Source organism: Trichoderma evansii, assembly GCF_050947405.1.
Source record: "Trichoderma evansii strain SZMC 28006 chromosome Unknown GGI43scaffold_20, whole genome shotgun sequence".
Taxonomy (NCBI): Eukaryota; Fungi; Ascomycota; class Sordariomycetes; order Hypocreales; family Hypocreaceae; genus Trichoderma; species Trichoderma evansii.
The window spans coordinates 347,938-372,520 of NW_028145186.1; the positions used below are offsets into that span (position 1 = coordinate 347,938).

Sequence of the window (24,583 nt, forward strand, 5' to 3'; positions counted from 1 at the left end):
TCGATTCGTGTTTTGCAAATCCGGTGCTTATTTTTTTTGCTTAAGCCCTTTATCACGGTGGCGCACTGCTAGCCAAACACCTGCGTCGTTCATTTTACTCTGAATATTCCTTTTCCGCGCATCAGGTGCTGCCGTGCCGGTGCGTCCAAGGGGTCGCCCGAGTTGGAGTTGGCGTCTGCGGGCTGCTTTAACCTGGCTGGGCATTAGGCTCGCGGGTTAAACTTGTCTGCAAGCTTAGGCGCTGTGTGCGGTGGCCCCAGATGTGGCCGCAGGTGAGGCTTGAAAGCTCGTGCATGAATATTGGCTATTTTAGGGGAGATTGGGACATGGCGGTTCGCTCGACAGAGTCTTGGTTTGATTGGCTCTCGGCCTCGTAGACGGCAATGCTAATGCGAATGCTAGCTAATGCGACAAAAAAGAAGGAAACAATCAAGACGTCTTGCATTGACGGCCTATCAATTTCGTGCACTTGTCGAGTTATTCGTTCCCTTGCAGGTCTTGCAAGACTTACAAAAAGTTTTCCTGTCTTGCTTGGCATTGGCTGTTTGTAATTTGCAGGTACGGCATCCTCATGTCGTCGCCCTGTGTGTGAGCCCATAGGTGGACTGATTGCGATGCGTGTGAGTGGAAAGCTGCACGTCCGCTAAGGCTAGCACTACGACTGCTCAGGTGCTTCAACCTCAGCCAGCTGTGCGTGCTTCCAGCAACCTGTAACCTCCGCTACCAGTCCATCCACCCGTACCTGAAAAGGCTCCTTCTAGGGGCTGCTTCAGCGACCACTAAAAGCGCCGCGTGCCTGCCAAGAACGCTGTAGCGCAGCCCCTGGGGCCATGGAGCCGTTTCGGCAGCGAGCCATCCATGCGCCCCTGGAACGGCTTGGCACGGATTTTAGGGCGAGACTCGCCTCCGCGTAGCTGCCCTGTACCCAATCTGGGTACGCCGCGCCGCATCTGTACCTGCACTGTACCCGCCGCCGAGGTCCCGCCTACCACCAACGCCACCACCACCAAAGTCCCGCCGTCCTCAACCTCGATCCAATGCGCTGCCCGTCGTCATGCCAAAAACAGCACTCCGTGCCTGAAGTCGCTTCTCGCACGCGCTGACTCGAGATTGCCTCAACCTGCTTCCCGGCGCTTCACGATGGGGCCCGACAGGGATCTGCTTTCTTGCCTCGACCTTTCCCAGGCTGCAGGGGGGTGAGGCTTTGCGCCTGCTCAAGCGCCGGGCATGAAAGCGTCGCCGGCAAAGGCTCTATCCTCCGTTGCAGATGGGTATATAGATATGCCCTCAGCCCGCCCTTTGCAGCTCTCTTGTCTTTGAAGTTTCATCAGTCCTTTGTGTCGTTATTTTCCTTTCTTTTCGTCTCTTTTTCCTAATCTAACCAGTCTCTCATTTTGGGTCAAAGTCATTCGTTATCTTTGCATCCCTCAATCCACTGCTCCACGCAACTACAACTTACTCAACAAGAGTATTTCATATCGATATTCATATTCTTCAACATATTTTTTCTTCAGTTTATAGACGCTTGATCGCGATCTCCTATCGTTCACTACTCCAAAATGAAGACTGCTGCCTTCGCTCTCCTGGCTGCGGCCGGCGTGGAGCAAGTTGCTGCCACTGTAAGATATAATATATTCAACGCCTTCTTCTGTCCCATGTATACGCAGATGGCTGACTTTTACACCTCATCATCTAGTACCACCTTGGAAGCTCTTGGACTCAGGCCTCGGCGTACAGCTGCCCCAGCAACACCAACAACCAGTGCAACCCCGACATGACGGGTGGCTGGGACTTCAGCAACTTCCCTACCGGCCTGCTTGGACAGTTTGGCGGATTCGACTTCAGCGGCTGGTCCTGCGAGAACGACTTCAGCAAGCGTGACAACCTCCTGGGTGCTCGCTCTTTTGGCTCTACCGGCCGCTCTATTGTCGGCTCCTGCACTGCTGACAAGGAGACGTCTCCTTGCATCACGGCTGGTTCCGGCACTGAGCACTTCACTGTCGACACCTTCTCCGTCTCTCCCGAGTTTGACTGTCGTCTCGAGTTCCACTATGGCATGCCCGATGGCTCTACCTGCAAGCACTCTGCTCAGTGCTCGTCCCAGGGAACCACTGTCAAGAACTCCCAGTGCGGTGGTGCCAAGTCCGTGACCATTGTCTACCCCAACAGCGGAAAGTCTTCTTGCAAGACCAAGGTTCACCACATCGGCTGGGACTGCGGCAACAATGCTCCTCCCCCATCTCACTCGCAGCCTGCCTACTCGCAGCCTGCCTACACTCAGTCCGTCTACACTCCTCCTGGCGGAGGCCACCACTCCAAGCCCCCTCACTCGCAGCCCGTCTACACTCCCCCCGCTGGAGGATCTCACCACCACACGCACTCTAAGCCCGGCTACTCTGTGCCTCCTTCTGACCAGACGACTACTGTCCCCGCTGGTGGTGCCGAGACGACTACTGCCCCTGGCAACACCTACACTGCTCCCGCTGGAACCACCACTGGCCCTGCCGGCGCCGAGACGACTACTGCCCCTGGCAACACCTACACTGCTCCCGCTGGAACCACCACTGGCCCTGCTGGCGCCGAGACCACTACTGCTCCTGGTGAGACTGCTCCCGCCACAACCACTCCCTATGACAACACTCCTACTGTTGGAACCACCGACGTTGTTGTGAGCACCTCCATCATCCCCGGCGGAACCACCACTGCTCCCGCTGGCGCTGAGACTACCACCGCCCCTGCTGGTGCCGACACTACCACTGCTCCTGTCGACACTTACACTCCTCCCGCTGGAACCACCACTGCTGCTGTCGAGACTACTCCTGCTGGAACCACTGGCGGATCCGGCGCTGTTACCACCGGCCCTGCTTCCCAGTCTGTCTACACCACCGTCTACCAGTCCACCTCTACCGTCTTCACCACCAGCGTCCACACCATCACCAGCTGTGCTCCTGAGATTACCAACTGCCCGGCCAGAACCGACAAGCCCGTCGTCACCACCGTCACTGTTGCTGTCAGCACCACCATCTGCCCCGTCACCGCTACCATCACTGGTGGTGCTCCTCCTCAGCAGACTGCTCCCGCTGGCACTGACTCTGGCTCTGGCTCCAGCCCCACTGGTACTGGCTCCAGCCCTGCTGACTCTGGTCTTCCTTGCCCCGATGTCCTGCCCAAGTGCATCAACACCTGGCTGCCTCTTGTCCCCAACTGCAAGAACAACGCCGATGCTTCTTGCTACTGCCCCAGCAAGGACCTCGTCACCAAGGTCTTCGACTGCATCTACGCCAACGGCCAGAACGACGATGACGTCTCCGCCGCCATCATCTTCTTCCAGGGCGTCTGCGCTGGCTACGCCGGTTCCAACCCTGCCGTCGCTACTGGTGCCGCGACCATCACCTCCATCATCACCGTGACTGGCACTCCCGTCTCTGCTCCTACCGACTACACCACCGTTACCGTTGCCACCACTGTCACCGAGCCTTGCGTCTCTGGAGGCAGCACCATCAGCGGCAGCAGCACCACCGTCTACGTCTCCACTGCCATCACCGTCCCCCAGGTCAGCATCACTGCCGCTCCTCAGCCCAGCTACGTTCCTCCTGCGCAGTCTGCCCCCGCAGCCACTGCTCCTGTTGAGAGTGCTCCTGTTGAGAGTGCCCCTGCTGCCCCTGCTCAGACCTTGGCTACTCCTCCAGTTGCCGCTCCCCCTGCTGCCACCGGCACCGGCACCGGCATTTCCATCCCTCCCGTCAGCACTGGCATCCCCATCAACGGAGCTGGCCGCGTCGGCGCTGGTATGGGCTTGGGTCTTGCCCTCATGGCCGCTGTTGTTGCTTTGTAAAACAGTGTACAGGTAGAGGATGCTCTCCCTATTTTTAAATAAAAAATCTTTTTTTCCTTTGGAAACTTTTTGGGACTTTTTTGCTTTTTTTCCAGTGCCTTTGGGAGGGCGCGTGCAGTATGTATTAATTTTACTTGAAGTGGTAGAATGGGGACAATGTGTATACGGAACAGGACTTTTCGATTATAGCGCTTAAAAAAGACCCTCATACGGTAGGGCAGTATCATTCTTACGATCCTTACGAACACAATATGGACAGGACAGCTGGGGGTTACTTGGATCACGCGCAACGCAATGAAAAAGGGCAATGCATGGAGAAACATTTGGTATACCTGGCTGGACTGGCTGTTTGTGGCAGCTTAATATTAATATCGATATGAGATTCATGCGCCGTTTGGCTGTTGCCAAGGCCATGAACATTTTGAAAAATTGATTCGTCTCTTTTTTATCCTTGTGTGTGTGTGAAGATTTATATGTACTGTTTACATTGTGTCTTGTTAAGGCTTAATAAAGCCCCCCTTTGTGTTACAAAATAAAGCTCCTTGTGTGCATTATATGGTTTTAACACTGTACTTCGTCACTGTTCTCCACAGAAGACAATGAATATATGCAGTTGTCTCAGTGCAAATGCTTGTAAGTGTATTCTTTTATAGTGAGCTTCCGTTGTACTTCTTCTGGTAGAGTTCTGATGTAAAGAAGCTGCAATAGAACTTGACGTGAAATGGCATTATACTACGGTATGTAGTAGAAGTAATAGAAGGCTGTTTGAATGTAGGCAGTATCCTTTTAGAATACTTTGTGTATTTTGTCGATGGGTATCCAAAATCTGTAAATTACGAGTACATGCCATCTATCTTCGCCTTCTACCTGAAACCAAGCGTACAGATATCCAAAGCCTATTCAATCAACCAATAAACTAATCTACCAGCATAGGTAACACGTAACACAGAATGGGCAACTGAAGTTCCGAAATCATCATTAAATCGCTTTTGCCATATCCATCATAGTTTCGCTCCCTGTGCCTGTCTTGCCTTCTTCTCCTTGTCTCGCAGCAGGCGTCGTAGAATCTTGCCGCTGGGACTCTTGGGAATGGCGTCAATGAACTCGATGCCGCCGACGAGCCACTTGTGCTTGGCCTTGTGCTCCTTTACGTGCTTCTGGATAGCGGCCTCAATGTCCTTGTCGGACTTGCCAGTGCATTCGGTGTCGGATTTGACGACGTAGGCTTTGGGCACCTCGCCGGCGTAAGCGTCAGGGACGGGGATGATGGCGCAGTCGGAGACGTAGGGGTGGGAGAGGAGGTGGGCTTCCAGTTCTGCTGGAGCAACTTGATGGCCCTGGAATATGTTAGTTATGCTTGGGGAAGAGAGTTTGTCTGTTCGGCGTACCTTTGTCTTGATTAGCTCCTTAATTCGGTCGACGACAATAATGTGCTCGTGGCCCTGCGCCGACTTTCTCACAACAACCTCGTCGCCTGTTCGCAACCAGCGGCCATCTTCGTGATGAAGAAACGTCTCGGAATTGGCCTTTTCGTTATTCAAGTACCCTAAAACGACGGCCGGAGATTGAACCAATAGCTCTCCCGGAGTATCGTACTTGGTAACCTCTTTTCCCTCGAGATCGATGAGCTTGGCCCGCTTTCCTGGTAGCAGGGAGCCAGATGAACCCGAAAGCACATCCAACTCGTTTGTCGTGCAGACGGTGGGCGAGCATTCCGTCATGCCATAGCCTTGGCCAATACGCCATTTCGGGAACATCTTGAGCAGCGAGTCGACAACTTCTGGGCCCAGTGGAGCTGCGCCGCAGTAGACGAAGCGTACGCTGCTGAGATTGTACTTGGCGACTTTGTCGGGGTTGCCGATGACGTGAATGAGCATCGGCGGTACAACAAACAGCTGCTGAATGCCGAAGCGCTGGGTGGAGCCGAGTAAATCGTCAAAGTTGTACTTTGGCAGCACAATGCCTTGATCGCCGCGATACTGGCCGACTGTACAGACGAGAACAAGCGCGTATATGTGAGAAAACGGTAATACCCCAAGGTAATTCTGCGTCTCGACGTTGCTTTGTTTGCGGGGGATGCTCTCAAAGTGAAAGACCTGGAGGACGTTGGCAATTACGTTGCTGTGCGAGATCATAACGGCTTTCTTGATAGGTGTTAGTCTCAAATGTCAAGTACTCCTAAGATGGCGCTTTCGTATATATGAAATCAACAATGGCTCTTTTCTTACCGGCATGCCAGAAGTGCCACTAGAATAGCACAGATATGCAGTCTGCCTTGCTCCCTGTCCCTTGATCCATTGGAGAGGCTTCAGCGGCGGCAGTTTCTTGCCTTCAGCGACCAAATCGTCAATAGTCACATACGACGCGGGATTGTCGAAGCCCGAAATGGGCACAATAAAGATGCGGTCTCGGGAGATCCCCGTAGCGTCGGCGGCCTTGAGCGCATTGTCGAGTAGGGGAGTGCAGGTGAATACGGCCTTGGCTCCCGATGTACGGAGCTGGTGCTCGAGCTCTTGCGCTGAGTATGCGGCGCTGGCTGGCGTGACGATGCCGGAGAGGCGATGGATGGCGTGGGTAAAGGGAAGATAGTCGATCTACAGAAAGAAGAGAAATAATTGACTCGTTAGACACGCAACTTGAAGAGCAACACTTCGGCTTGGTTTCAGAGATGTGGGTGGCAGGAGTTAAGAATTGGGTTATTAGTGCTGAGATTTGCGGGTTTGGTATTTAGCGTACCGCGTTGACGGAGTATATCGCGACAACTCTCTCCCACTCGGTTTCTTCGTGAGGGTTGAACCCCAATCGCTTGCCAATTGCGCGCGCCAGCAAGTCTGTCCGCTCAGCTACTTCAACAGCGCTGAAGGTCTTGCCCGTGAGGCCACATGTGTACGGGTTTCTGGACGTGGCCAGCGAGCGTCTGCCGTGCTTCTCATCTCGTAGGAATTCCTCAATGGAGATGGAATCCGGAATCTCTGCCACTCACGAGTTAGCTTGTTTCTGCTTTGGCGCGTATAAAAAGTGACAAACCTGGCAATTGGGGAATATATGACGGCGGTGTGAAGACCATGGCGATTTTCTGTCTTCTTGTCTTTTATCTAGAGATTCTAATGTGCAGTTCTGAAGAAAGGGAGAAGAGGGGCATCAACAGAAATAAGGCGGGGAGATTGGAGGGGAAACAAGGACAAGAAAGGAGAAGAAAAGAGGCGAGTATATATGAGAAACGAGAAATGGGAATCGCTCACTCTTTACACAAATCAAGATAAAAAAAGAGCCATCGTCAACGAGATTGGGTAAGCCGTAAGCTGTGTTTTAACCTCGTAGATCCGAGGTCCATCATATCTACGGCACCTCCACTCGGGAGTCGTTATCGGCTATTGCGGGTACCAACGCCGCTACCAAGTGCTGTAACGTGCTGTACTGTAATGCTCCTTCTAACTGGGTGCCTGGGCGAGGATTAATGAACACCCGGATTTTTTCTTCTCAACTCCCTTGACAACTGAGACGATGCAAAAAATGGCCAGATTACTATTGCAAATGCCCAAATTCGAAACGATTTTTAACCATTTACTACTTTAAAGTTTCTTCAGTTTCTCTTTCTTGCCAGAAACCACAGCTCCGCCTATTGATTAGGAATAAGAGAGCCTGAGCGTCTCTTCCAGGCGGCGCGATTCAGTTTTCGGCGCTTCTCCGCAATCGCTACTCCAACATTCATGCCCTACGGTGCGGAGTATTAAATGCTAGCGACGGCCTAGTGCTGGTCTCTCGACTATGCTATTCTCCAGGCTACCCCAGATTATTCCGCGGAGTGCTGTCCTGTCCTGGCATTTACACTACCTATTAGAGTTACCGACCTGACCGTCGCAGGCCTTTCTGCAGTCCGAGTCCCCGAGAGTTGCATCACTCGGACGCTCGGATCCTCGACGACTATCACTGACGGGCGCTCACAAATGGACGACATAACCGAGGACATGATGAAATTCAAGGAATGTCGCGTGTTTCGCTACCTTTCCTCCAGGTAAACATTGCTGCTTGAGCTTGTACTTTGTATCGACGAAATATGTCTCCGCTGACGCCGAGCCGTTCCAGTAAGACAAAGTTTTTTTCGACTTCGCTGACAACTTTTCTGTGGGACTGCTCCCTCCGAGCATGGGCTTTATCTTCGTGGCCCCGCTTCGCTCGAGAGTTTCCAGCGCGACAGTGACACATCATGCCTCTAAAACATGGTAGCATTGGGGAGGACATTGGTGGTTGGGTCGCTTCACTACCTCGCGTTCTCTGCTTTGGGCAATTCATCAATTCATATGGCTAGGCAGCGACTAATATGCGAAAGTGGTAGTTCTGCGGCCGCCAAAACCACTACCTACTTCGAAGTATGCAGAGATAGATTTGCTCTTTCTCTACAGTACTTGGAGCATGGTATACAGTATGTATGCAAGTCATCTATTCGGAAATTAACCAAGAATTAACAGCCACGCAGCCCGTCCGTATATACACCTAAATGCGAAGCAGAGGGGATATAAATAAGCAAAAGAGGGAGAGGGGGAATAGACCAAGACTCCACGGACAGCTACCTATGCAATGTTGACAACCAAAGCCAAAGTGCCCAGCAGAACAAACACCCACGTCACAGCTTGAGGCCGCACACCACCATCTTCGTCACCTCCACCACTGCCGGAGCTACCCCCGGTACTGGTGGCACTGGGTTCGGCCGTCGCCTCGGCCTGCCCAATGGTTTGGGTTGTGACGACGCCAGTTTTACATCCAATGTCGAAAACTGGACATGAAGTCACAGTATATACAGTCGTGGTTATTCCGGTTGGACCACTGGTGGTCGCTATTGTGGCCTGGAACAACAAAAAAGATGTTATTAGTTATTTGTTATCGCGCTGAAAAGAAGGGGATATGGAGGAAATGGCTTTTGCGACTGGCCACTACTGCTACTCACCGTGGGACCACCCGTGCCTGTAAAGGTGGCGGCGTTGGCGTTGCAGTTGCCCTGAACGTTAGGCACAGCGTTAGTTCCCTTGCTGACTGCAACAATATCACTGCTTCCGCAGTCGGCGGCCTGGGCAATGTGGACTTCTTTATTGTCCCAGTCAAAAACAAAGTATCCAGCCCTCAACACTGTGTCTCCCAGAATCTGCTGGTCAGTGGTAAGGACAAGGCCGACATAGCACAGGGAGTTGTCATCGTCACTTGAGCCTTCGCTTGAGCTGTCGCCCGAGGAGAGGATAAAGTCGGAAAAGTCAACGCGGACCGTCTTGCTGCCAAACCCAAAGTCGACGCTGCCTCCTGCATTGCGAGTCGAACACGGCACGTAGAAATAACCCTCGCCATCGTCTTGAGCGCCTAATGCGTTGAGAATGGGCAAAGCAGCAGCCGAGTGCATACGGGTGAGCGACGTTCCGGAGTCTAGCATCACGTTTGTGTCGGCAGCCCCCAGCTTGAAGCTCTGTGACTTATTAATGGTAAGGCCCAGTGTAGTGAGATTGACAGCTAGGCGGGTCTCGCCTTGAATGCCAGGCACAATCGGCTGTGCCTCTAGAGAACCAATGAATTTGCTGCGATCCAGGCCGCCGTAGATGATGGCTCCCGTCTGAGAGTCCGCATGTCGCAGATCGAGAGAAAAGACACGGCTTGCAATGACTCCCTGGTCAGCCATGGTATTGAGCAGCAGGCTATACGGTTCGTCGCCAGGGAATCCTGCTTGAACATCTGGGGCCAGGCCCATGATGCCCTGCGCCTGACCCTGGCTGGATGTGACAGTGCCAAAGGTCTGATTCTTGACCTGGGCTGTACCAAAGCTTATGACGTCGGCGTAATAAACGATGTCGACAGAGGTCTGGGTAGAAGAATCTGATGGATCGCCATAGTTGATTTCCTCGCTCCCAAAGGGACCAACAGGCGGCGTTTTCGATTTCTTGGGGTTGTATTGGCCCAGAGTCTCACATTGCTGCTCTTGCTGCACTGACGGTGCGCTTGAACAATCTGGGTTGACCCAGAGCTCGCTGGACCCGGTATCGACGAGGACGGTTACGTTTTGAGGAGGAGTTCCCAGGCCAACTGATGTTTAGAAATTCATGTCAGTATCCTGCGCCGTTCATATGAAGACGACAAGCATTTGTAAGAACAAAAGTGGTATCTAAGACAGAGTTGCCGATGCTCAAGCAAGCAGAAACTGCTCGCCTGACCCGCAGTGACAACATCTTCCCAACTAATGCCAAAGGCTATAGTTTTTCTATCCTTTCTTTCCAGCAACAAAACTCACTTTCAATGGCATAAAAGAAATCCATATTCTCCAGTACCGCATCAATAGCGCTTCTCTTGCCAACTTTGTGTGGCCTCTGAATGGTTCCTACGGGAATCGATAAATAGCCATCTCCAGATTCTGCCCGCGGGAACATTGGATCGGCTGCATCGGCATACTGGGCCGCGGCCAGCAGCGCAAGAGCTGAGCGCATCGTTGTCGACCTCATGATCAACACGAGCTTTGCTGTCTCCCGCCCTCTCGCTGTCTCTCTCCTGGAGGATGTTGGCTTCGGCGGACAGTGGGAAAAGAAAAAAAAGAGGAGAAGAGAGAAAGCACAGGCTGAAGTCCTGGTAAAGTAGGCAAGTCGCTTAATCAATAGTGATTAACAAAGATCTCGGCGCGATCTCACTACTAGCGGGGGAGAGGTGACCAGGGTGGGCGACAAGGACAAGAGAGGCTCGGGCTGCTTCTTGTATGAGTTTGTCGCCTCATCCTCGTTTGCTAACTCCTAGCCATTATCGGCGAAAGCCATCCTGTCATGCTTTGCTCCATACCAAGGAAAAAATACAGAAAAGCCCTGGCAGCCTCCCGGAGGAGGAGCTGATGGCCAAGCTGAGATGGAGCCACGCGGCGCAGCTTGCGGCTTCAGCGCTAGACTCGGATAGCCACTAGTCTTGCTCATTATTGCTCCGGTGCTCTTGGCCGCCTCATGGATCAGCCAATTGCCCAGTGCCAGACGGCTGTGGCCATTCTCCTATTCCATTGGTACAAGCACACACATTCAAACCAAGGGGCGAATTCACCTTATTCTTGGGTTCCCCAGCAATACTTTATGTACCGAGAGCACCTTACGCTGATAAACGAAGCAGAGAATTAGAGCTCCGAGCCGGTAATACTATTATGGGGCCCCAAACTAAGCATCGGGTGTCTGGTTTGGCGGGGTTTTCGGATCTCTGGGATGGGGCGGCGCTGTCCACTCTGCTTGCTTCTAGGGAGCCTCTCGCGTCATCTTGACATGCTGCCAACGCCTCTTCACACAAAAGAGCAGTAGGCGGCGGTGGTTGAATCTCAGCCTTTCCCCTGGAGTTAGCAGATGATTGGCGCAAGCTACTAGCAGCCATACTAAGACGGCAATTCTTTTCATGCATGGAGTTGGCGTGAATTACAACTATGGCAAACACAGCTACTAGAAAGAGCTGTCAGAGCTGTAACCGATCTTCAAGGTTGCCCGCAATATTGGTTCCACAGAGCGTGCTCCACTTGGCCCGCTGTCCGCTTTGCTTACCAGTTGAGGATCAATTGATGTCCAGACGGACGCCAATTGTCAATCTGAGACTATTCGGCCGGTGCCGTTTCAGCCGGCGATTTTTCTGTCTAATAATAACAACTGCCATTGCTATTGATATTGCATCGCTCACCACCAGGTGGATAAATGAGCCTCCCCCGGTTTGAACAAGCTGCTCTTCACGCTGACGCCGCACAGATCTAGGGAATGCTTGAGCGGCGGGCAGTTTGTTGCGAAGATGCCGATTTCCTTCTCCACGTAGGTTGCTCCATACTGCAATAACACGACCAAAAAGCCCAGTCTTTGTTGGCCAAATCCCGGCCACGACGCGCAAGCCGAATTGACAACTGATTAATAATAATCATGATGACGCACATGGCACGACTACAGAGAGGCCTCGCTTCTTTGACTTTCTCATTTTTGGCATTCCATTCTTCCGCATTTGTGAGCAGTGGACCCCCAAAATTACCCACTCAGTATGTATTGCCATCTACGAATTATACTGCCGTCTATACGAACAAAGCTGCTGAGCGAGACGCAAAACGAGCTTGCTGCTGATGACTGGCAAACGCGCAGTGGCTGGAAATGCGTATAGTTCTATGGCTGATTAGAGAAGGCGATGACACTGAGATCTGACAGTCTCGCGATAAGCTCTATCTGGTGCTTTGTTAACGAATTATTGTCTTTAGTCCCACGGCTTTCGCTGAAAAAACCCTGGAACACTCTTCAAGAGATGAAATGTCAGACAGTATATGAATTTTCATTGCCGAAAACGACGCTACTAACGTGCCTTGAGAGGATATCATGACTTCTCCCCCGAGCTATGAGTATGGATCAAGATGTACTTGAAGACGATACGGCTATTCAAATGCAAATGTTTGCTATTCAAAATGCCAAAAGTCCGTCAAACGGCAAACATACATAATCCAGAATGAAATCCACTTCGCCTATATTCGCTCCGCATCAGCCATTTGCAGATCCTCCAGTGAACAACTCGACTGGTGGTGCTCTTCAAAACCTAACAAGAGATGGCAGTTTGGCAAGAAAACCCAGAAAATACACGTCTGACGCAAATGTCGAACAAGTTTCCCTTCTTGAACCACGCCCATAAACCACGTTTTTCTCCAACATATGTACTCCACCGAAGCCACCCGGGACAGGCCGCATGGCAACGGACGGATTGCTGAAAGACCCAGCCCAAACGCCAGACTCGGAAGACCGGCAGCTACCGCGGCGCAGTGACTGAACGGGTAACGCGGCCCCAGGCACTACCTTGTTCAGTTAGGTATTACACTCAACAAGTAATTGGATACTGTGGGACTAGATGAGATCTCGATTGAATCTGGGAGGAATCTCGGTGGAACAGGAGGATCCGATATGAGGACTTGCAATTCCACAAATGGCGTAAATTATATTTCAGGCTATATGAACCCCCCCTGTTATTCTCATTCTAACTACAGAACTTTCGATGACTTTTACAGTTGTTCTTCCGGCGGAAAAATGGCTGCCTTCTCGGGTGATTCACAGAGTTGATTTACTCCTTTATGAGCCTGCCAGTCACTGCATCGAGTTGGTGCCGGCCCCGAAAATCGATGCGGAACGCGCCCGTGCCTTCTCGTACAAGCCGGAAGATCCATTCAGGACCACCTCTCTGAAGTTGGAAGAAACAAAATGATTAGCGTCTTTGTCGTTGTACTCAAGCCATGTCCAGACTGAGCAGCGGAATAGGAGAAAAGGTGCAAACTTTGTCCAAAACTACTCACCAATGTCACTGCAAGCCTGCTGAAAATGCCGGGCATGTAGATGGTGGATCCATAGCCGCTGTGCGCGGCATTTGCCAACGACTCGCCGACGCTGTCAACATCGAGCAATGGCAACAGAAAGTTTGGAACGTTTGTGTCTCCGGCGATGAGCGGTGTGCGGATAAAGCAGAAGATTCCCATTGTCAAACGCACACGCGGAGCATTGTAGACCGTTTTGAGTTCCAGCTGTAGAGACTAATGCGCTCATAACGAAGATTGATGAGTCCAACGTTAGCTCACATGAGCTTTTCTTTTGGAATTAGAATTGTAGCAAAGCCCACTCACCTCATGCATGGCCACCAATCCGGCCTTTGTAGCTGAATAGTCTGCAACTAGGGATGGTGGTGTTATGCAGCTCAGACTTCCGGTGTGCAGAATATGGCCATGGTCCCGCTTAACCATCTCTGGTATAAACTCCTTGACAAGCAACATCGGCGCAATCAGATTCGTCCTCACCGTTGCCTCGACATCACCGTACGACCCCTCCATGATGCTCGCCCCGCGGACCAGGCCGGCGTTGTTGAATAACACCGTCGGATGACCGACCTCGTTTCGGATGCGCTCGCATGTCGCCCTCAAGGCACTTGTGTCGCTCAAGTCGCACTGGTAGTACGACAGTCGGACGCCCTCCTGCTCAGGCTTCCAGCCGAGTGGAGCGTAGTCGACGACTACGATTCGGGTGCGAGGATTTCGTGCAAGGAGGTGCTTGCATATGCTGGCGCCAATGCCGCCGCTGCCTCCCGTGATAACGACAATCTCCTCGTCCCAATCCCATGTTTTGTCTGATATCCAGTTGTTGGCAAACTGCCTATCTAGAAATGAGTTGAGGGATAGCACTACGCTTGCCACTGCCAAGAGAGAGGTCAGTGTCTGGATTCGAGTTCCGCTGGTGTTGGACGACACCCAAGTGTGGATGCTCGAGCTTGACAAGGACAAGGCCAGGGCTGTGGGTACTGTGATGATGGGGTTGAGTAGCAATCGGCTCAGAGGAGCGGCTATGGAGTCGAGAGTCACGCCCTCCCTTGACGAAAACATGATTTCGTGCCTATTCGTCGTGGTAGTAACTTTTTGTGTTTTTATGCCAGGGAGAATACGACTGTCTCGGCACAGCATTGCATCTTCTTTCTTCGCATTAAATGCTGCGCCAATGCTGCAGTATTTATGGCTCGTAGCCTTCTGTTGATCGTACGATATGACCAAGCAGGGAACCTGACACGGACCAGGTTATACCGGGATGATAGGGGATTGATTCCATGGTAAGTAGTAAAGGTACCTTGAACACTCCGCAAAAGCTTTTCGCATGGCCTCTAGATCTGCGACTTGTCAGAAAATACCAAATCCCTGCCCAAGATGCGATCCATAGTACGGAGTACGCTAGGGGGTTTATGCATTAAGGTAGTGACCCATGCAGGCTGCCCCGCTTGCAACGTTGAACCCTTGATACGGTATGGTTGTTGCAACTTATGTTACCTCTATCAGACTTGTTTTCCACCCGTATGTGTGAGGATTCACAGACAGAGAATACCTACTGTAGTAGGCATGTGGTGTCTGGCTGGAATGTGCGGAATTATTTTGGGAGCTGAAGGCCAGGGTTGTATGCGAAGCAACCCAAACGGGAGAAGTGGAGATGAAGACTTTGGCATCTTCGCAGGACATTGGCCAGCAGAGTGTTTGCTCGGAAATGTTATGAGTACAGTGAGACAAAGATATCTAGAGCCAATAGTTGTAGCAGCGGCTGGAACAGAAGCAAGACAAGCGAAGAATATAAGATGTCCGACTTACAGCTCGCTGTCCGACTTTCTGCATAGAATCCTCCCCCCTCAAAACTGGTATCACCATCCATACGGCTGGTGTTGGAATCCTTGAACGTAAGAGTTTTGGAGAATCTGACAGTTCACACCCATCCGCGTTAGATGGTAAGAAATAAACAAAAAGACGCAATGCTGGCTGATAGGTTTCGGAAACTAACCGATGCAAGGCCGCCTCCGTCAAACCTCGCCTCTCTATTGGCGAGAAGATAAAGTTGATAGGCATTGCGCTATTTGTCAGTGAGTCGATCTTTGAATAGGGGGGGCTGCAAATGCCGGTGGATAGGACTAGAACCGCGACTATCACCATAACTACCGGCCGAAGACTAGTGCTAACGGAAACACTATCCCCACTGACAGGCCCCTATTCTCTCACACTTGATCTCACCCGCTTGCTATTATACGCCTTCCAGAATAAGCTGGATCTTCGATACTATGCGATTTGCGCCGTGTTTAGAACCGTGTTTAGCACCCTTGGGGGCCGTTATGTTCAAACAATTCTTCCGTCTACGGAAGAGACTTATAGGGCATGGATCCGGCAAAAAGAGAAGCATACCAAGGACCCTGTCCTTAAGGAGCGGCTTCGGTGCGATATACAGCCTCTCGACGACGGCCATTCTAGCATCCTGTGGGTTGGAAATCGCCACAAGGCCCGCAAGATAGTGCTGTATCTCCACGGCGGAGGTTATAGGTTGCCGAGCGTAACCGGCCACTTTGAATGCGTCTGGAACTCGTACGTGCTCTCAGGGGTGGAATCAGAGACTGAAGTCGCCGTGGCCTTTTTGCAGTATTCGCTCGCTCCCACTTGGAAAGCTCCCGTGCAGCTCTGCCAGGCCGCCGCCGCTCTCTCTGAAATTCTCAATGCAGGTTTCAGCGCCAAGGATATTGTCGTAGGGGGCGACTCTGCTGGCGGAAATTTGACGGTGCAGCTGCTCCATCACCTGGTCGAACCCCATGATGAGGCCACACATATCGTATTACAAGAGCCTCTGTCGGCTGCCTTCCTTATATCGCCATGGCTTGGTAAGGATATCTCTGCTGCCTCATTTCGGGAAAATGATCGTTATGATATGATTTCAATGGATATCCTGCGCTCTCTTCAAACTGACCATCGGACCCATGGAGAGGAGACCAGCACAGATGGAAATGGCCAAGACAGTTGGGCGGAGCCTTTTGAGTGGAAAGGACCGTGGACAAGCAAGCTGGGTAGCGTTGTCGGGAAGCTTTACATCACGGTCGGTGATAGGGAAATCCTGGCTGATCAAGGTAAGCAGATGGCAAAGACGATTGCTGGGATGAAAACAGGAGTGGAGGTGACTCTCGAGAGCAATCCCAAGGCAGCTCACGACTTTTTGGTGGTCGATGGCTTCTTCGGAATTATTGGCGAGGAGACTATTAAAATGAAGCAGTGGTTTAAAACTGCGTTGTAAGCGGCGGGAGTCGCTTCCAAAGATTCTGACTGAAGCTCTCTTTTTCTGGCGCCTTTCAGCATGCCTACATTCTCCATTGATAGTCTCTCTCGTCTTATGCAGGCGATATCTGTTACTCCTTATTCTTATGGTTCGGTATAGCCCAGTGGGACGACTATTGGTTTCGAGAGCGGCGTATTAGATGTCGATCATTTCGTTCAAATGCCTCTGACTATGCGTATTCTTTTCGAGTCCGAGTGTGACGCTCCAATGTATCTACCCAACAAGTTACTCGTCTGTAGAGCATCTGGACTAGATTATCTTGTAGGACAAACATTTCCAAGCTGGCGCTTTTCAGAGGGTGCAACAATTGTAGAGATTGTAGAGATTGTAGAGATTGTAGAGATTGTAGAGATTGTAGAGATTGTAGTATGAAAGATGGAAATAATAAGATGCTGTTTCCCATCTTCTTTCTCCTTCTGCAGGTGCCTCTCTTTAGCGGAGGGTTGCGAATTATAGCAGGTGCCCAGAAGACCCTTATCCAGTACCATCAAGCGTCAATCACTGCCATTGAATGCGTCATCATCACCCAAAGGATCCATTATTAGTACTTTAGCTTTATCTAACACATTGCTAAAGCATTCAATTAAATAAAAGCAGCGATTATTTGCAGCATTGCATTAGTGTCCGTCCATTTAACGTTTCTACTGTACGTCACCAAGTAGCATCTGAACCGCCCAGCCGCTAAAAATCTTTTTTTATCCTTACAGTATAAGCCGCCCACTTGTAAAGGTTATTTGGATGAACCTACACCGAGCAAATAGAGTAGAGTCTCAAGAATAATATCATCCATCGCATGTTGCTCTCCTCTCGCGCATGAATTTTGGCAATGAATTTGAATTTGTATTTCTAACCAAGACAGGATGGCGCCGTCAATTGCAGGCCCTTGTCCGTGCGAGCAGAAACACAGCGAACGAGGTTCCGAATTTGTGCCGATGCAATGATGCAATGACTTGCACTACCGTTTTTTCGTCTCTCCTTTCAAGCATTCAATCCCATTAAACGAATTCAAATCTCCGTCTAATACCGCCATTTTTCTTTTCCATCTTCCTCAATCCGACCAAATTCACTTCACATCCACGGCTATGAAAGTTCCCTCTCGAATATCGCTCTCGGTCCCGCGGGCGCTGCCTCGTTCGCAGCAAATCAGGCCCTTTCACCAGAGCATCGCTAGGACCGCCAATGTCGCTCCCATCGTCGGCACGGGCCCTCCACCAGAGCCACCCACGCCAGCTGTGCGAAATGCAACTGAACGCCTGGAGCGGCGCCGGAAGCACGCCGAGCTGCTGAAGACGGCCAAGGAGATCCGAAGTGCGCAGGAGGGCAAGGCCAATCCCGGTGCGGCCAGGAGATTCTGGAAGGAAGTCAGCGTGCGAGAAGTCGACGGTGAGTAATGCATCTTTGTCTCAGATCCCATCTTGTGACGACTAGCTTGATCTTGGTTGCTAATTCTGCTCCTCAAACAGGCGCCCTGCAAGTCCATCTCGACGCTCGCCCCCTGCGACACCCTCACACCAAGGAAATCATCCGAGTGCCGCTCTCTAAGCCGAATCTCGCCTCTGCCCTGGCCCTCGAATGGGACATCTTGACATCCGCCCAGCAAGCCACCAAGCAGCACCTCATTCCCCTCACCAGCCTCATCTGCCGCGCCCTCGACATCCTCGACGACGACGCCGCACAAAGCATCCCTGAGGCCGCAAAGATCCGCTCCGCTATCACGGAGACCGTCTTGCGCTACCTCGACACCGACTCGCTACTGTGCTGGGCCCCTCCCGCCGGCCCCCACGATAGGAGGAACGACGCCGGCGAGGACCTCAGAGATGTGCAGAAAAAGGCCGCCCAGGAGACAGTTAGTTTCCTGACAACGCACGTGTGGCCGGGTATCACCATCGAGCCCGTGCTGGACGGCCACTCCATCATGCCCAAGCAGCAGGCCGAGGGCGTCCGCGAGGTGGTGCAGGGATGGGTCATGGGGCTTGACGCCTGGGAGATTGCCGGCCTGGAGAGGGCTGTGCTTGCCGGCAAGAGCTTAGTTGCCGCCGCAAGAGTCGTTGCCGAGTGGAGCGAGGGTCCCGTTGGCACCGGCCGCGTTGTGCGAGCAGGACAATTTGGTGCCGAGGATGCCTCCGAGGTTACGGGCCTGGAGGTGGCCTGGCAGGCCGAGCAGTGGGGAGAGGTGGAAGACACACACGATGTGAACCAGGAGGACGTGATTCGGCAGCTGGGCAGCGTGGTGCTCCTTGTTTCGGGCACGGGCAAGCAGCGTTACTAAATGAGAAAGGAGAAGAGAGTGGCACATAAAGAGAGGGAAGTAAATAAACATATGGCATGGTATGACACGGCACGGCACGATACAGGCATATAACTATGCTAGATGACAGGAAGATGCAATGGTTGCATCATGCTAAAGATAGAAAATGTACAATAACAACAAAGGCAATATAGACTTATAAAGTTACAAATATATACATGTATGAGATACAATACAGCAAACATGATAACAATTCCGATACCTAACTTTTGCCGCCATAACTATTCACGCACCCAGACTCATACTTTCATACACACACACATACACACACATTGTTATTCCACATCCAAGCCTAATTTACATCATCGTCAAGTCCCGCTTTTTCTCCTGAGTCCATTCAAGAATATATTTCCGCCATTAAAAGCAGCAGTAGCAGGGGAGATGTAACCCACAGGCGGTTGGTTGGGCGTGTCTTTGCTAAACGTCGGCTGTCCTGGCTCAGAGGACATACCAGGGTGGAAATGCATAACCTTCAAAGGAGGCGCATCAGAGGGCATACTAAGAGCAGGCTCTGGTTGGTTATATGACATACCAGCAGCCAATGACGGCCGATTGAAAAGCAAGCTTGACGCTGGTGCCATTGTCGGATCATAGCAAGCCATATCTGTAGTCCACTGAGGCTGGGTAAAGGGCATGAGGGAGCCAGAGGCTGATATCGACGCTGGTCCATGGTAGGTCCTACCTATATCCCATCTTGACGGGCTAAAAGGGGTGCTAGAAGACGCAGCCGGCTGATTAAAATTCCCATCCCCGTTTGGATCCAAGACAAAGTCCATGTCCATCATGCTTGGAGTAAAAGTAAAGTCCAAATCCGTTCTTGGAGTAAGAGAAAAGTCCGTATCCACGCTGGGAGTCAAAGATGGCCGACTGCCGAAAGCATTGGAGACACTCATCGTCGCCGTCTCTGCACGGGTGGCTGCTCCAGGAATACTACAACCTACTGATGCTTGGGGCAAGACAAGAACGTCCTCAATCCTTGTGCGTGGGCTTATCTCTACATCCATATAGTCCTCATAGAACAGCCCGTTGGGGTTCTGAGCCACGGAATATGGAATCCGAATTATGCCATCAGCCTCCGGGCACGAAGGATCCACGTCGAACGTCCAGGTCTTGAAACCACCCTTGCCTTTTTCTCTCACGGATGGAGGCTCCGGGATCATAAAATACTCGTTCGCCAAGACGCGGCCTTTGGTGATGCAGCCATTTATCTTCCACAAGAACTCAACAACGTCTCTCTTGAAGACACTGTTGGTCTTGTCAAAAATAAGCAGCTCCTGGCAGAATTTCCAAGCTTGCTTGAGAAGATTCACGTCAAAGGAAGTCCACAGTGATTCGGACGTTTGGGCCATGATAATGACGAGGCCCGCAGTGCCCACGTCTATCAGATTTCTTCTTGTCAGATAACATGTTGAGCGAAGAAAAGTCTTCGAGGACAGAGGGAGAGGAGAGGATGGAAGGAAAGTAAGAAGAGTCAAAAACTCACGGTATGGGTCCCACCACCACGACTCCCGATTTCTTGTTCTGGGCATGCATCTTTTGTGCATATAATTGAGTAAATGAACCGCATTCTTAAGGCAATGTACAGCGCAGAATCTAGCCTTTTGCTCGGCTACATTGTTTAATGTGGAAATATCTTCGCCAGATGCAAGACATTCCTGTATGCCCGCCTCCATAAAGATTGGGCCAAAGAGCATGGAACGAATGAACATGAAGCTGTTTTTATATATATGAGTTAGTACAAAATTTGTGGCACTTTATTCTCTTGGAGGAAAAGGAAGAAAAAGAAGGTGGAAAAGGAGAGGCGTATACTTTGTTCTATAGGGGTGGTCTGACCTAGTATTACAAACCGCAGCCTTGTCTGTAGTCTGAGAATCTGCAGTGAGAGAGTCTGGGATTTGCAAGTCTGCGGCTATTGAGTTTGCTTTTTGCGTATCGACAGACCCGATAGTGTCAACATCTAGAGACGGTATACCTACGATAGTCCAATCGAGTGATGCCGGTAGAACAGACAGGAACTTGGCGAACATCTCGGGCAGCTCTGCAAAAATATGAGGGTAGCGACTGCTAGATTCTTTGGGCAAGATATAGCTGCGGGGCTTGGGCATGTTCTTGAGGATCTCCTCTAATTCTTCACATCGGGCGACACAGCCGGTGAAGAAACTAAAGGGAATGATGCCAGAGGCGGTTTGGTCTGTGGATACCAGGGCCTTGATACTCCTGCTAGATGCTAATGGCAAATTAAAGTTGACAGTAGTTTGGACGAACCTGGAGAAATTCTCTTGTTAGTGGATGAGTAGAGGAGAAAGAAGAGAAAGAAGAGAAGGGCTTTCTTACGAAGTCATCATAACACATCCGTACCATGCCTTCATTCGCACCTCCTTTTCCTCAAGCGACCTCATGACCCCGTCGCCGTCATCATCCAGCCTCATGTACTGTGCAAGGCGATGCGCAATCTCGATGGGAATCTTGCGTTCTTCCCCCGAGAAGCGAGTGCTGTTGAAAGACACAGAAATGATGAGAAAAGTCTGCACGGCAGCCAGGCTTTTTTCCTTAACAAGAGCCGGTGTAAGATGAGCACAAGCGCATTCCCAAAACGCTCGCGAAAGAAATCCTTTATCTTTATCCTTCATGTTGGCGAACTTGGCCGCGTGGGACAGCATGGTGAAGAGGGCACAGCGAAACATGAGTGAGTGAGTGCTTCCCTTCTCCTCTGAGCCTCCAAGGCCAAAGGAAGCGGATGGGGAAAGGCCAGTGGCGGCACGACCATCACCATTTAGGCTGCGATAAGCGCGCATAAAGGTTGAGAAGCAGATGAATGGAAACAAGTAGCAGACTTCTTTGTGGTAGACGCGTAGGAGATAGAGACTCAACTCATAAGGGGGCATGATAGGTTTATACGATTCTTTCTCTACTAATTTGGGATCACTGAGGGCCGAGCGAAGCCGCCTCAGCATGTCGACGACTGCAGCCTTTTGATCTTTTTTGAGAGATCCAGTGTTCTTGTCAATCAAATGCCAAGCGTGTTTTGGCACATTGGGAGTGTCCTCCCCTCTTTGGATGAATGACGAGCGAGAACGCCTTTGCTTTCCTTTTCTAAGCAGTTTTGACTGCGAACCATTGCTTGTTTGAGGAGGAGCATTGATTTTAATTGGAGTATGAGGAGGATCAACGTCTACAGAAAGAAGAGCATCACTGCCCATGGGAAAAGCAGATGGCGGCTGTGGCATCTTAGCTGAAGGAACTGTCGACTCCGAAGAATCCTCAGCTACCGGAAGAGGATCCATAGATGCTAAGACACTCATCTCAGATGGCTGGGCATTGATGTTTTCTGATGCCCAGGCATCCACGGTTGTCGGCGGAGAAGCATTCTGGGTCGAAGAGCTCGAAGATGGCTCTCCAGGGCATGGCACCTTTGAACGGAGAAAGTGTGCTTCGTTCAACCAGTCCAGCTGTTTTCTCAATCCTTGCTCATCAAGCTCTCCAGTTTTATGTGTCTTTGAGGCAGAAGCTCGATCGGTGGCTTTGTTGGTATTGCTGTTGCCATGTGCCTTGGGCTGAGTAGGCCGTTGAGGTACGTTTTTCTTTTTTACCCTGAATCGTAACAAAGCCTGTTAGTTTCTCTTTTCATTTTTTTTTAACCTTTCACCTGACTCTTCCTTCTTATTGATAGAGTTGGATTAAACTTACTTGTATATAGTTGGATAGCTGGTCATCGGGTCTTCGTACACGCAATCCGACTTCAACCATCCCTCGCAGTGAGAGCACGGCCTGTCGCCGTTGCACCGCGCTCCTATACTGCGACAGCTTACACAGATGAGACGAGGAGGCTTGGGCGGCCGATACAGCTCGGGCTTTTGCGGAGTTTTACGAGCATCATTGGGGCTCTGACGGCCGCCGGCCTTTGACTTCTGCCTATGTGATACCATGTCTCGAGACGTGTATCAATTACCAGCAGACTACTAAGCAATTACTGTAGCGTCCGCTTTGGTAGTGTTCGTGTTAGTGCTAGTGACTCTGCGTTATTGTGACGCACAAAGCCTTGGATTGGACTTACACACACGGAGATCTGGGGTAGAGAGAGGAGAGGGTGGGCTGAAATGTAGCTTTTTGACAATGTGAAAAAGCTAAACAGTGAAGTAATGGATAGTGTATCTGGAAAAGTGAGAATAAAAAGGCAAAGTCGAGATGAATAGAAGTTAAAGTTAAGAGTGACAAGCAACGCAAGTAGATATTTGCTACTTATATCTGAAACTCATGGGGTAAAAGAAAGAGAGGGAAGGAAAAGGATAAGGAGAGCAACGAGAAGAAACAACATCCCATTTCCTCCCGATCGCCCGGCCAGCGCCCAGCTCTCTCTGCAAGATCCAGCAGTCCTCAACACACGACCAGTGGAGCATTGACAGGCCATCCAGCTAATCGCGGGGGGCAAAGGCAGTGTCTCAGAATTTTTTGGTGGCTCAGGACGACCACAGCATCATGTCGCCGTCCTCGTGAGCTCCATCACTCAAAGCCATTGTTACGCAAACTGGAGCTGGGCGTGGTGGTGATTGGATCTCGCGGCTCCGTACCCCTGGCTCTTGTTACGCACATGGCTGATTGATGTAATCAAACCAGAGGGGAAGCAAAAAAGAGGCTTGAAAACTAATTACAACCGGTCAAGCGATCTGCTCTATGGGACGTCGGTAGGCCAAACTCGCGCTGCCGTGATCCTCTGAGCTGAAGCGGAAGCTGAATGCCAGGGCGAGCCGCAAAGCAAACAGTAGCAAATATGAGCTCAGCCGGCCAAGGCTGCTCAATACCACTAAGACATACAGGCTTAGTGTAGGCAAGGCAACCGACTAGTAGGGATTCGCATAGTTTCTTTCCTGTTCTCTTCGGATCATGTTTAGTCAGTCCAAGTTTCACCCGGAAAAAAGAAAAGAAAATGGCAAACAACTGCTGACAACCCAAGCGGTGCCCAATGATTGCCGAGTCACCGCATTTTACGATGCCACTCAAATTCTCCCTTAATCGTCGGCCGACTGGATATTCGCCGGTGCCCGGCAAGTGATGTTTCACAGAGAAGAGTACGTGCACGCAAGATGCCGAGCGGATATTTGAGCAAACAGTAATATTGTCGGCGCGCCTAATATTAGCTGCAGCACAAGGTGATGGAGTACGTAATTCTCGAGCCGATATTATGTGAGGCGCGAAGGATTAGGCGGGTACGTACAGATAGCCGCCGCGAGCCTTGTCCGAGATGATGCTTGTGATACATGTACTTACCTTGATGGTGGTGTTACAAGTTGATAATATGAGCCGTAATGCAATTCCACGGTCAGTAGCTGCACAAATAATGCAGGGGTCTTTATAAATTATATCATAATTGCAACACTAGATGTAATCTCGAGTAATAATCCAGTACCTATGCGGTGCTACCAATGATGCTTCTGCCGTTTTTTATAGCTTGATGTATTCCACGAGGCCATTTTGCAGCACGCTTGCCTGAGTTTTCAGGAATTCCACTGACCCTGTAAAACCCCAGCCACTCTTTATGCTTGACATCACCAAGCTCAAGCCCGACAGAGATGCGGCAGCCAAGATTGAGTACCGGATCACTCCCACCCAAATCTTTGCGCGGGGTTGGTTCTTGTTCTTCGGAGGCTGCCACAACTTGTTAGAGGTTCTTTCAATCCCTGCCGGGGAAGGCAGGCCACACCGAGTGAAGAGGGGGGGGGGGGGGGGGGGGGGGGCGAGGTAGGGGGGGGGGGGGGGGGTGGTGTTAGTTGTAGTGTTCGACCGGGGAGCGGGGGCGGGACAGGGTGGGGGGGGGGGGGGTGTGAT

At 51.2% G+C, this 24,583-nt stretch overlaps 8 protein-coding genes across 8 annotated transcripts in view; 3 read left to right on the forward strand and 5 right to left on the reverse strand.

Annotated features, from left to right (window-relative positions):
* Positions 1 to 1,021: 1,021 nt before the first annotated feature.
* Positions 1,022 to 4,283, forward strand: GGI43DRAFT_412891 (uncharacterized protein). The gene is made up of 2 exons (XM_083206872.1): positions 1,022 to 1,619; positions 1,697 to 4,283. Exons 1-2 carry the CDS (start codon positions 1,560 to 1,562, stop codon positions 3,833 to 3,835), a joined length of 2,199 nt encoding a protein of 732 aa, XP_083057643.1. The 5' UTR covers positions 1,022 to 1,559; the 3' UTR covers positions 3,836 to 4,283.
* Positions 4,284 to 4,836: 553 nt separating this feature from the next.
* GGI43DRAFT_424794 (acyl--CoA ligase) lies at positions 4,837 to 6,902 on the reverse strand (the record flags this gene model as incomplete). The annotated part of the gene is made up of 5 exons (XM_083208421.1): positions 4,837 to 5,172; positions 5,224 to 5,979; positions 6,064 to 6,429; positions 6,572 to 6,807; positions 6,863 to 6,902. The coding sequence occupies 5 exons, from the start codon at positions 6,900 to 6,902 to the stop codon at positions 4,837 to 4,839; spliced, it is 1,734 nt and encodes a 577-aa protein (XP_083057644.1).
* A 1,365-nt stretch (positions 6,903 to 8,267) lies between these two features.
* Positions 8,268 to 10,452, reverse strand: GGI43DRAFT_179922 (aspartic peptidase domain-containing protein). Its single transcript, XM_083199832.1, has 3 exons — positions 10,104 to 10,452; positions 8,781 to 9,898; positions 8,268 to 8,679 (listed from the first exon to the last, which is right to left on the reverse strand). Exons 1-3 carry the CDS (start codon positions 10,309 to 10,311, stop codon positions 8,407 to 8,409), a joined length of 1,599 nt encoding a protein of 532 aa, XP_083057645.1. The 5' UTR covers positions 10,312 to 10,452; the 3' UTR covers positions 8,268 to 8,406.
* Positions 10,453 to 12,904: 2,452 nt separating this feature from the next.
* Positions 12,905 to 14,207, reverse strand: GGI43DRAFT_424796 (uncharacterized protein; the record flags this gene model as incomplete). Its single annotated transcript, XM_083208422.1, has 3 exons — positions 12,905 to 13,021; positions 13,134 to 13,367; positions 13,458 to 14,207. 3 exons carry the CDS (start codon positions 14,205 to 14,207, stop codon positions 12,905 to 12,907), a joined length of 1,101 nt encoding a protein of 366 aa, XP_083057646.1.
* Positions 14,208 to 14,957: 750 nt separating this feature from the next.
* On the forward strand, positions 14,958 to 16,511 carry GGI43DRAFT_179904 (alpha/beta-hydrolase). Its single transcript, XM_083199830.1, has 3 exons — positions 14,958 to 15,088; positions 15,151 to 15,220; positions 15,341 to 16,511. The coding sequence occupies exons 1-3, from the start codon at positions 15,086 to 15,088 to the stop codon at positions 16,408 to 16,410; spliced, it is 1,143 nt and encodes a 380-aa protein (XP_083057647.1). The 5' UTR covers positions 14,958 to 15,085; the 3' UTR covers positions 16,411 to 16,511.
* A 562-nt stretch (positions 16,512 to 17,073) lies between these two features.
* On the forward strand, positions 17,074 to 18,895 carry GGI43DRAFT_179906 (ATP synthase complex assembly protein ATP12). The gene is made up of 2 exons (XM_083199831.1): positions 17,074 to 17,835; positions 17,916 to 18,895. Exons 1-2 carry the CDS (start codon positions 17,535 to 17,537, stop codon positions 18,719 to 18,721), a joined length of 1,107 nt encoding a protein of 368 aa, XP_083057648.1. The 5' UTR covers positions 17,074 to 17,534; the 3' UTR covers positions 18,722 to 18,895.
* Positions 18,896 to 19,068: 173 nt separating this feature from the next.
* Positions 19,069 to 22,686, reverse strand: GGI43DRAFT_386573 (Zn(II)2Cys6 transcription factor; the record flags this gene model as incomplete). Its single annotated transcript, XM_083203809.1, has 5 exons — positions 19,069 to 20,138; positions 20,244 to 20,473; positions 20,594 to 21,025; positions 21,095 to 22,351; positions 22,448 to 22,686. The coding sequence occupies 5 exons, from the start codon at positions 22,684 to 22,686 to the stop codon at positions 19,069 to 19,071; spliced, it is 3,228 nt and encodes a 1,075-aa protein (XP_083057649.1).
* A 992-nt stretch (positions 22,687 to 23,678) lies between these two features.
* Positions 23,679 to 24,583, reverse strand: part of GGI43DRAFT_179992 (flavin-containing monooxygenase) — a 2,981-nt gene continuing 2,076 nt past the window's right edge. The window contains exon 4 of the mRNA XM_083199833.1: positions 23,679 to 24,403. Within this exon, the coding sequence (XP_083057650.1) occupies positions 24,200 to 24,403 (204 nt within the window). The 3' untranslated portion in view covers positions 23,679 to 24,199. The remainder of the gene's footprint in view (positions 24,404 to 24,583) is intronic.